General features: G+C 51.4%; 2 protein-coding genes across 2 annotated transcripts; one reads left to right on the forward strand and one right to left on the reverse strand.

The window, feature by feature from the left end:
* The first annotated feature begins 510 nt into the window (after positions 1-510).
* On the forward strand, positions 511-2,170 carry TIM9 (Tim10/DDP family zinc finger protein). The gene is made up of 2 exons (XM_048672651.2): positions 511-704; positions 1,772-2,170. The coding sequence occupies exons 1-2, from the start codon at positions 610-612 to the stop codon at positions 1,956-1,958; spliced, it is 282 nt and encodes a 93-aa protein (XP_048528608.1). The 5' UTR covers positions 511-609; the 3' UTR covers positions 1,959-2,170.
* Positions 2,171-3,307: 1,137 nt separating this feature from the next.
* LOC125508068 (uncharacterized) lies at positions 3,308-4,516 on the reverse strand. The gene has a single exon (XM_048672650.2). It carries the CDS (start codon positions 4,194-4,196, stop codon positions 3,444-3,446), a length of 753 nt encoding a protein of 250 aa, XP_048528607.1. The 5' UTR covers positions 4,197-4,516; the 3' UTR covers positions 3,308-3,443.
* Positions 4,517-11,247: the final 6,731 nt, after the last annotated feature.

The following is an 11,247-nucleotide window of genomic DNA, read 5'->3' on the forward strand; positions in this document are numbered from 1 at the left end:
AGAATGGCGGCAATTCCCTCGGCCCAGCGGCGGCAATCTATGAAGAATGCTCTTTTTTAGCTCGCAATTTTATTTCGATATGTTTTCATCACTGTCCTAGGGAGGCCAATATGGCGGCGGATGTATTGTCTAGGAACTCGGAGACTTCTCGAACAATTGTCTGGAAGTCGGAGCCTCCAAGGTTTCTAGTAAACGTTTTATCAGGCGATGTATCTTTATTCTCACATGCAATATAAACCACCATGATGGCATTTCCTAAAAAAAAAGATGACAACAGAAAGAGAGGGACCGTGTAAATCTTTCAGCGGCCGCTCCTCTCTCAAACCCTAGCTGTCTTTGTCCAATTTTTTCTGAGTATAAGATAGCCGGACTAAAAATCTTGCTTTAGCCATGTTTCGGGCTGAATCTGAAAGAAGGGAATTGTTACAGGTGAAACCCAAAGGGCCTGGCCCAATATGGACGACGAGCCCAGCACAACGCCTGGGCCTGGTATATCTGATCTAATAAAAGAAAGGAAAAACGAGTCCCTCGAGGTTTTAGATCTCGCCGTCTCCCCTCTCCCCTCTCCGAGAACCCTAGAGTTTCCCCCTTCGTGCGGCGGCGGCAACCATGGACAAGAGCATGCTCGGCGACCTCGACAACCTCCCCGATGAGGACAAGATGCGCATGTCCGCCATGATCGAACAGCTGCAGATGCGTGACAGGTACACGCCACACGTTCCTCTGATAATACGGCCTCTCGATCCCTGTCTCGTCCGTCATCTGATTTCGATAGCCTTCGGTCGCAGCTTGTATCTTGCGCTACCTGAAAATCATTGATTAGGTCGGGACTCATGTGTGTTCCTCTGACTATCTAGGCGTTTTTCATGGCGGAGGAATAAGTTATCGAAGATGTGTATCTGTGGCACTTGGGCAATGATTTCTTTCAGATATAATCTGTAGGAGATTGAGTGCGAGCTCGATAGAACTAGCGCGCTTAGTTTCAAGGTATCCACAGGATTTTTGCGAGTTTGCAGCCCCTTCAAGTTCCAAATCGCGCGAGATAGGTTTAAATTTGAGCTGCCTGTTGTTTTGCTTAGATAGTTGAAACCTGGGATTAATTTGAATGGATTGCAGTTCGTTATCTGCTATCTTCACTTGGGTTGAGTGGCTATTGTGGTCGGATTATCTCACCTAGCTGAGTTGGTTCGTGCCTATTCTTGATGAAGCGTGCATCCTTGCGTTAAATAGCTTGTTGATTACCCGCAAGAAAAATAAATAGCCCTTTGATTGTGTAGTTTAGGTTTTTTAGCTATTCAGATAGCCATTCAGCTGCAGTAGTCTTTGATTTTGGTGTAGATTCTGGCACCAGAAGTGCAAGAACATATGTTATCTGGATTAGTTTTGTTAGTTCTTGCAGAAGTTCACTACATTGCTGTTTAAGGTTACTCTCTGAATTGTTCCATCAGTTTATGCTGGAGTTGATAAAGGATTTTGATTCTGTTATAGAACGTCTAGGTGATTCTGTCTATGTTGCCACAGGTAACATAATTAACATTTATGGTGAAATAAAGATGTTCGATGGTTTGAAAATAGTATTGCCCACTAGAATAATCCTTAGTCCTTGTGTATATAGTCGGAGTGGACAGATTGGTCATTCATGAATCTGTCACCCCTACCACAACTTAATACTCCTTATTCTCTTTCAAAAATTTCAACCAACTCTTCGATAGTTTTTACATTGTAACATCTGCAACTGAACAATGCTTACAAATTTGCTTTGTTGTTTCAGTCTACGGATGTACAATGCGCTGGTGGAGACGTGCTTCAAGGACTGTGTTGACACATTCCGGAGGAAGACGCTGGACAAGCAAGAGGAGTCGTGTGTCCGCCGCTGTGCCGAGAAGTTCCTGAAGCACTCCATGAGGGTTGGCATGCGATTTGCTGAGCTTAACCAAGGCGTTGCCACACCTGACTAATCTAATGATGTGTTCCAGCCCCTTCAAGTTTCTAACATTCCCCATCTGCTCAGGATCAGTTTGTAATCCTTGAAAGTTTTCAGTACTTGATGAACCCACTGCTGCTTATCATGTTATAAATAAAATTACTTGAACTACTGTATCGAATCCTTCCTCCTGTTAAGGGCCACATTGTGCTACTTAATAGATCGAAATATATCCTTCCTTTGATATCTCGTCTAGTAGAGTTGGTATTTCTGAATTTTATTTTGGTCAAATTCATGGATCTCAACTTCTTTAGTAGACTTGTTACTGGTATTGCTGTGTAATGCTGAAACATCATAGTTCAAGATCTGTAAAGGCCCCTTTTGCCTTGCCCTTTGTCGAGGCATCTACTTTTGTTCGAGAGCAAAGGATATTGGACGATGCACATAAACACATCATGCCATCAACAGCTCCATGCCTGGAGGTTTCCCATGGTCTGGGCATGATCACATTGCCTGGTTTTGGAGCTTGGTCATTGGCAGTTTGGGTGAGCAGGTTGGTCACCTTCTGCCCACTACCAGCTGTGTGCTCCAGGTGGGTGTGAATTGTTTTACATCCATGTGGGTTATGGTGGCATGTCGATGGTGAAGGAAGCTGATTTGTTTGCTTGCTTTAATGCAATTATCATTGTGTCAGAACCAAGATTGTGAGTTGTTCTATGCATCCCCTTGTCCTTTTGAGCTTGCTTCTTGAGCCTTTCTCTGCACTTGTGAATTGGCTCTTGCTAATGAGGAAGAAAATGATACTCTGCAAATTAAGAGCTATGTTTCCAGAGCATTTGTGGCTATTACGTAGCGGCATCACACAAATAAAATAGAAGCAATCATTCAGTGGCAGTGGAACTGTGGAAGGAGGAATATGGCCACACAGGAAGGAGGAATATCATATGGCTTTCGTTCTGGAGACCTGTGACCTGGAAGTAGAATCTCATGGCTGTAAAGTACAGCTCAACTTGAGGCAATGATGGAGTTCAGCTCAGCACTTCATCTCAGTATGGATGCTCCCCAACTGAAGCATTCCTCAAGACTTAACACTGTTGAAGATTCACTTATAATATTGCAGAAAGGAGCTCGGCAATTCTGATCAAATTTGCATAAAAACTTGGGGTCACATTCAAGAACTGAACTCTTGACAAATTTGTACTGTATACTTCAAGCCAGCATGAAGAATCAAGGTATTGTCTCAGAAGGATGAGAGAGCTAAGATCAGCTTCCCATTTTCCAACCTGGAATATATATATATGCCTAAGAGTGAATTACAGTTACATCTCCAGAGGCCAATCGCCGGTGGACTAATCAACTAGAGATTTTAGGAATTCCTCAGCATCTCAATCCACAAAACAAGTGCTCAAATTCAGCTTTTTTAGATGTCACATCCAGAAATTAATCACACGCCAGAACAAATGGAAAAGAAAGAAGAAGCGATCTCTATACATACACAAAAGCAAATGTAAGTTTTGCATCAATGCACGATGCCGACCGGAGCGGCGGCGTCAATGCTCCTCTGACCCGGGAGCGCGAGCATGGCAGTGTGGTCCAAGAAGTCCTTGAGCTTGGCGACGGCCTCGATGACTGCCCTGAGCTCATCGGCGCGCGCGAACCCGCGCGCGCGGGCGGTCCGGACGGCGTAGACGTAGAAGGTGACGCAGCCCTTGCGGAACTTGAAGCGGGCCATCTCCGGCGCGCCCGGGGCAGCGCGGAGGAGGCGCTTCCCGACGTCCCCGAGCGGCAGGACCTGCGGCCAGGCGGCGTCGGCGGCGGCCTTCATGGCGGCCGACTCGAAGACGAAGACGGCGGCCTTGGAGTTCTTGGTGCCGAGCCCGAGCGTGAGCGTGTGCCACGCGTGGTGCGCCAGGATAGCGAAGTTGGTCGGGATGTACGCGGTCGTCGTCGGCGCGAACGACAGCGGCTGCGCCCCTTTGCCCTTCGTGCTCTGCCCGGCGCCGGCGTCGGGGACGACGACTCGGAGCAGGTGCGGCAGCTCGAGCGGGCCGGCGCGGCGCACGGTGAGCGCGCGCGTGACGAGCTGCGCGCCGAAGCGGAGGCCCGCCACGTCGGCGCACGGCTTGAAGTGAGCGTCGAGCGACGGCGCCGGAGCGGCCGTGGCCTCGGCCTTCGCCTTGGTCGCCTTCTTGGACGCCTCGCCGTCCCCCTGCTGGTGGTGTTTCTTGGACTTGGACGACGACTTGCTCTTGGCCGCCTTGGGTTCCGCCATTGTTGACAATGGTGATTGCCAAATCGGGAGGGAGAGGTTTATGCCTTGGAGATGAGTGTGGAGAAGAGGCAAGGATGCAGGAGAGAGTGACGGGAGGTCGTCTGAGTCTCAGTGAGGACAGGACATGGCACCATTTCTTCTTTTATTTCATCTCTGTGATTGCCTCAATTTTTTTATCCGATGTGAGCATGTCGCTGCGTGAGCTGTGCGCTACACTTCTTTACACTTTTCTTTTCCTATTTGTGGGGGAATCGCATTTGAGTGTGCCCAGAAAAGGGTCGCCGGAGATTCTGTCTCGACGACAATCATCTTCTTTCTTCTCTGACGAATATAAACATCTTCTTTCTTACAATCTCAAGTCACCACAGAACATGAATTCTGAAGTTCGGAACTTGCTTCCTCCGCAGTACGCACCAGGCACATAGATCTCCGTGCTTCCGTGCCAGTGCCTGCGACTGATTTTGTTGTAGTTGTTGAGTGGAGCTTGGTACTGAATTTCGACATTTAGTTCCTCTCAAATGCATTTTTACTCGTTTCTCTAACCAACTAATCAAGTACTAACACATAATCTCAAGTTTTCTATACTATTTTGCGTCTGCAACGTCCAGATTTTCCAGTGGCCTATCTTCTTCCCTACGCAACTACGCGCGTGGATTCGTACGATCAGCCCACGCCATGCATTTCACGAAGCTTCAGCCCCTGCATGTCACCGCTAGCACCCAGATCTGGGAAGATATGCAGATCCGCAGTACTACATGAGATGCCCGTGGTTGCATTGCATTGCGATTAATCAGTGCGGTTTCATGTGCGTCTTCCCATGTGCTGCTGCTCGATCGCGCAGGGTAGCAGTTGTCATGTGCGCACCCATGATGGCTAGATACATGCAAGGCCAACTCTAGCGCACCACTCTAAACGCACGTTCATTTTATTCGGATTTTGTTCGTTTTGGTAAGGCAATGGGGTCGTGTCCGGGTCTGTCCTGAAATGCGGTGGCCGTACGCCCAACGCGCGGACGCATCCTTTGGTCTCATCCTGTCCGCCTCCATTTTCAAACATCAATTTTCGAAATACCACGCATTAGTTCAGGTCAGCGGCCCTAGTTCACGCCAGCAACAGAGCCAGCGGCCTACACATTCTCGCCGGCAACACAACCAGCCTTTAAAATGAATAGTTTTGTTCGCCGACAAAACAACCAGCCTCCAAAATGAATGTGTTTCTCGTCGGCACACAGCCAGCGGGCCAGCGGCCAGCACCCATGCCAGCCTCACATCCTTTTGAGACATCATGCCATGCAAAGTCTCATGCAAGGCCATGGATGACGCATCACGTATGTCGTCCACCTTGGAGTTGGTCTTACCCCTCGGCCTCTTCAACGCCTCACCATCTCCACCTCCGGCCAACGCGGCCGTATTCTTGCCTCTCTTCCTTTGAAGTTCACGGTATTGATCCTTGAACTTAGGGTAATTGTTGATAATCGTTCAACAATGCGTAAGAGTGAATGGCTTGTCATTGTGTCCGGCCTTGAATGCTTCCAAAGATTGAAATGCCTACACCACATGATCAACAACAATTGAACATGCAAACATATATAAGGCCGAAGTCTCATGGCCGTAGCAACGAAAGAACTAGGATGAGGAGAGCATACCATGCCTCCAGTGCCGAGACCACTCACGGGCCATGCTTCAACGCTCTCAAGTGCGGCACAATACTTGTTGCACTCTTGTTGGATGAACAACCACCTCTTTTGAATTGAGGTGATGCCACGGTCGCTCGTAATTTGGTAGGGCTCAAACATCTTTCTTTCATGGAATGTTTTGTGGACTCTCGTCCAAAAAACAAGGCCTTTTTGTTGCGCGCCGGTCCTCGGATCTTGGCTAATCTTCATCCAACATTGGCAAATCAACTTGTCCTCGTCTTGTGGATATGAACCCGTGCGAATGCTCTTCTTCCTCTTTTGTGCTTTCGCTCTTTGGGTGAGCTCGTCGATGAACAATGACTTGCCCCCAATATCAATATCAATGCCTTCTTCTTCCACCATCACCTTCACAATAGATGTCATCGTCGTCATGCCACGAGCCACCATGGTCGTAGTCAGCATGGTCTTGGGCCTCTTCATCGGCAACATACTGGGCGCGACCATCCTGACTTTGGGTCTCATCGGGATCGTAGGCACCGCCATGCCCACCCTCGTAGATCACATCCTCCATGAACTGGATAAGGGGTCGTCGACCGTTGGCGTTGGTGTTGGCATTCCGTCGAACAGGACACGGGGCGACGACATGGTGCCCGTAAATGGTGGTTGTGCTTGCTTTCGGCCGGCCGCCGCTGCTGGACCCCGGCGTGACGTTGAGGTCGATGACAGCCGAGGGGCGCGGGGTGGACGGCGTGATCACGCCAACGTCCGGCGACCCCGAAAATGGGTCTGGCCGTCGTCCTTGGCGGGGGAAAGCCGGGCGACATAGGCGTGGTCGACGACGGGCAATGCTGAGGCCTGGCGACCGACGAGCCTATGCTCGCTGGGCCGACGGCCGCACCAGAGAAATCCGCCGGACGGCAAAGGCCAAGCATGAGGAGGGCGTGCGCTTTGTTGATGATGGCCTCCTTCTCGTCGACCTCGGCCTTGCACCGCGCGGCCTCCACCACATCGCGCTCGGAGGCGAACTTGGTCGCGGCGGTCTTGCCCTTGACGGTCGCCCTTCGGTTCCTCCTCTTCGTCGATTCCGCGTCCATCTTGGCGAGCTCCTCTGGCGTGCATTCTGACCGCGGCTTCCTTGGACCCTTGGCCGCCTTCTTCTTCACCTTTCCGGGCGGTTCAACGGCCAGGCCGCCGGAATTCGGTGGGGTGTCGGCCATGGACGGGGAGGGTGGTGGGCGGGACGTGGGCGTGACGTGGGGGGGTGGCGCCAAATGGGGCGCAGGTGTAATACCCATGATGCGGCTATATCTCCCACGTGTCGAGGCACGACTTAGAGGCATAACTGCATTGTGGTTTTGTCGCAAGAAGGGTCATCTTCACACAATCCCATGTAATGAACAAGTAGACTTGGCTTACAATCGCCACGTCACACAATGATCAAATAGTTCATACATCATCCAGAGTACACACATAGTCCGACTTCGGACAAATCCAAATGAAAAGAAGATAACCCCAAATGCTAGATCCCCAATCGTCCCAACTGGGCTCCACTACACAGTAACGACCAAGGTCCTCGTCCCCGATCGTCCCAACTGGGTCAGGAAACGATACATAGTAACGACCAAGGTCCTCGTCGAACTTCCACTTGAGTTCGGTAGCATCACTTGCACTGGTATCATCGGCACCTGCAACTGTTTTGGTAGTATCTGTAAGTCACCAGGACTCAGCAATCTCAAAACCCGCGAGATCAAGACTATTTAAGCTTATGGGTAGGATAAGGTAATGAGGTGGAGTTGCAGCAAGCGCTAAGCAAATATGATGACTAACATACGCAATTAAGAGTAAGATGAGAAGCTACACAACGGTCATGAAGCTAGAAGCGATCAAGAAGTGATTGTCGTGGTTCTAAGACTGACAGTAGAATAGGGGGGTAGGAATGTAGAGGCAAGATTCTAGCTATGGAGGAGTTGTACACACGAGTTTTATGAGTTCAGGCCCTTCTCGGAGGAAGTAACAGCCCTATGTCTCGGAGCCCGGAGACGGTCGACTAAATATATGTGTGTGAATTACAGAAAGTGCGAACCCCTGTCCCAGAGGAGGGGGGTGGCTTATATAGAGTACGCCAGGACCCCAGCTCCCCTCCGTTACACAAGGTTCAATGCTCATAAAGGAGGGGTGTTACTGGTAACGTCTGCAGTAAAGTGTTGTAAATGCACATAAAGCTATGGTTTAAATCCTGACCGTTGCAGAGTGGAGGGTTTCTCATCTTCTGGTGGTCGAGTGTCTTCAAGGTGGTCGAGTGAGCACATCTTCATGGTCGAGTGGATGATGGTTTCTCTTTGACTGTTTCTGATTCTTTGTAGAGATGTCCTTGGGGAGGGTATGTTGGACAGATCCATGACCCTACCCTAGGTACATAGCTTCATCATTAGCCCCCAAACGGATCAGGGTTTGAGTGAGGAAGGAGTTGGGAACACTTCCCACCCATTCTTTGTGCTATGAGTATATATTCTTCTGGAACAATGAGTTGAGGTGACGACGTCGACTCCTTTCTCAGTCGCCTTGGTCCATTCTTGGTTTTTGTCGAGTGAATTTTCACGGTAGAATTCCGAATGATAATGTAGAGGATGTTTGTCTTCAGTCTGACAGGTTGCTTTGCTCTCCGCGGATTTCGCGGGATTCGAATTTTGGGAAGTGCGCCAGATGGACGGAACCGAGGTTATCGGGACGGATTAGGCAAGTCTCCTCGATCCCCTCGCAACCTTTTTCGCCATGTACTGCGCGCGCGACTGCTGCGGGATTTGTTTAGATCGTCTGGGTCCACCAGTCAGTCACTCGGGGGACGACCTTACAAAAGGCCCCGGACCAGGCCTCTGCCCCGTGCGCTCCCATTCTCTCTTCTCCTTCTCCCGATTTCTCCGCCACGCTCGCTTCCGCTCTCGTCGCCGGATTCTCGCTCGAGCTCGACCCGTCGCCATGGGGAAAGAGAAGACGGTGGCGCTGGAGCGCGCGAAGAAGGCGACCGCGAAGGCGAAGGGCAAGCGGACCAGCCGGGGCGGATCCTCGTCGAGATCCGGCCTGCCGCCGGGCTGGATCCAGGGCGACTGGATCCGCTCGACAATCACCCAAGACAACCTCGACGACCTGGTGGAGGGGGGACTGATCCCCCACAAGTCGGCATGGCTCCCGGGGAACGAAACCGAGCCGCAGCCAAGGGAGGGTGAATGTGTTCTCCTCGCCATCCACGTAGATCGCGGATTCTCACTGCCTCGCCATCCTTTCTTTCGGGGTTTTTTGAACTTCTTTGGGGCTCAGCTTCACCATTTCACTCCAAACACCATAGTCTATCTGGCTGCTTTCGTGTCGATGTGTGAAAATTTCTTGGTCTGTCGACCGCACTGGGGGCTTTTCAAACACATCTTCACCTGCCGCTCCCAGTCGGTCAAAAAGGCCAATCCGGGTGACGAGAGGACACAAGTGATCCAGATGTGCGGGGGTCTAGGGATCCAGATGAGGAGCAAGAGTACCTTCCCAGCCATGATCCTTCCCGACTCGGTCCGGGGCTGGCAGTCGACTTGGTTCTACTGCAAGGATCAGCCGACCCCGGGTCAGTCGACTGGACTTCCTCCCTTTTCCTTGGCTCGAGTGGAGAAGCCCGCCCCCTGAAGGTAGTTCCACAAGAGAAGGCATAGGTCAAGGTGCTGGTCGAGCGGGTCGTCCAACTCATCCGCGACGGGGTGACCGGGATGGACCTGCTGGAGGTCTTTCTCGGTCGACGCATCCAACCGCTTCAGGCGCGTGATCATCCGATGTGGATGTACTCTGGGCTCGAGGATTCCACTCGGATCCACCTGGAGGATGTCAGCGAGGATACCTTGGAGAAGTGGTTGATGGGGATCACCAGCAACAAAGACAACCCTCGGGGGTCTAGGAGGGTGATTCCATTCGACAACTCGCACCAGCCGGAGCAGGTATAATTCTGTTTTATCAAGTATGTTTCCGATTCACCGTGTGACATCTTGTTTATGGTCGACTGAATTTCCTTTGATCGTTGTCTTTTCAGGCCCTCATCGACATGTACTCAATGCCCAGCGGAGTGCAGGAGCAAGACGTCGAGGAAGAGGCGAGCGGGGGCGAGAGTGGCGAGGGGCACTCGGATGCCGAGGAGGACGAGGAGAGCGATGAATCGACTAATGACGAAGAAGTCAACTCGCCTCCTCACAGGGAGAGGAGATCCAAACACGCTCACGACCCGTCGGGCGCTCCGGACTTGGTGGCCGCGCCGATTGGACAGTCTTCGAAGCGTCCCAGGACGTCTTCCCCAACACCGACTGAGAAGGCTCCAAATCAGCCCAAAGTTGTGCCGCCTCCAGCGCCGAAAGCACTGAAAGCCACCTCCTCCAAACCGCCAAAAGCTTTGCCCAGGATCAAAGTGATCGTCCCTACTATCTCTGGGTAATCATCTGACTTGTCCTTTTCGTCGACTCGATTAACCGGACGTAACCGATTGAATGCGGGTCTTTGCAGTGCTGCTACGTCAGGAACCTCTTCTCTCTAGTACCGGGACGAGGAGATGGAAGATGCGGTAACCTCCAACCCAGGTATAAACTCTTGTGATTTTGTTCTTGATTCCTTGGTCGATTGCGTTCTAGTGGTTCACTTGGGGTCAAATGATCTGCCTTGCAGTTCCACCCAACGTCATCGATCTTCCAGATGACGATGAAGATGTGGCTCTTAATCCCAGGAAGAGCAAGAAGGTAGCAACTGGCAGGATGTCTCGGCAAGAACCAACTATGACACCTCCCGTCCGTCAACCTGAAGACGCGGGCAGGGCCTCTGTGACCTTCGCTGCACCCTTGTCGAATGAGCACCCCGCACCGTCGACTGCGCCTGTGTTTCCTTCAGTCGTCCAACTCCACGCCACGGAGCTCCAAGCCACCACACCTGGGTCGTCATCTCACTTTTTCACCAGCTATCCCGTCCCGGACAACCAGTCGGAAGTGGCTGCAGAAGCCATCCGATAGGCTGACATGATGATGGAGCGGGTGAAGACGGTGCATGAGAACAGCCAGGCTGCCTACGACGCCAGTGCTGCTCTTCGGGCCAATGTCCAGGTGAGTAGAATTTCCGACTGTTTTTGCTCTATGAGGAAATGTTATCCGAAAAATCTTCTTCTACACAATCTCCTGTTGTTTGCGTCGAATTAGAGCAGCCGATGGGTGTTTTGTTGTTTTTGGTAGTTTCGTTCTTCCACTCGGTCTGGGCAAGTGGGATCTGAACCGGTGGGGGCACGCTAAGTGCACCCACTGGGTGTAGTCCCCGAGACCGCGGTCGACTGCTGGCAGTCGACTGGGGTCTGAGTTTTACTTTCCTTTCTTTTTCACTTCTTACACTCGACTCAGGCGGACTGGTCGA

Source organism: Triticum urartu, chromosome 5A (genome assembly GCF_056163025.1).
Source record: "Triticum urartu cultivar PI428250 chromosome 5A, HENAU_Tu73, whole genome shotgun sequence".
NCBI lineage: Eukaryota > Viridiplantae > Streptophyta > Magnoliopsida > Poales > Poaceae > Triticum > Triticum urartu.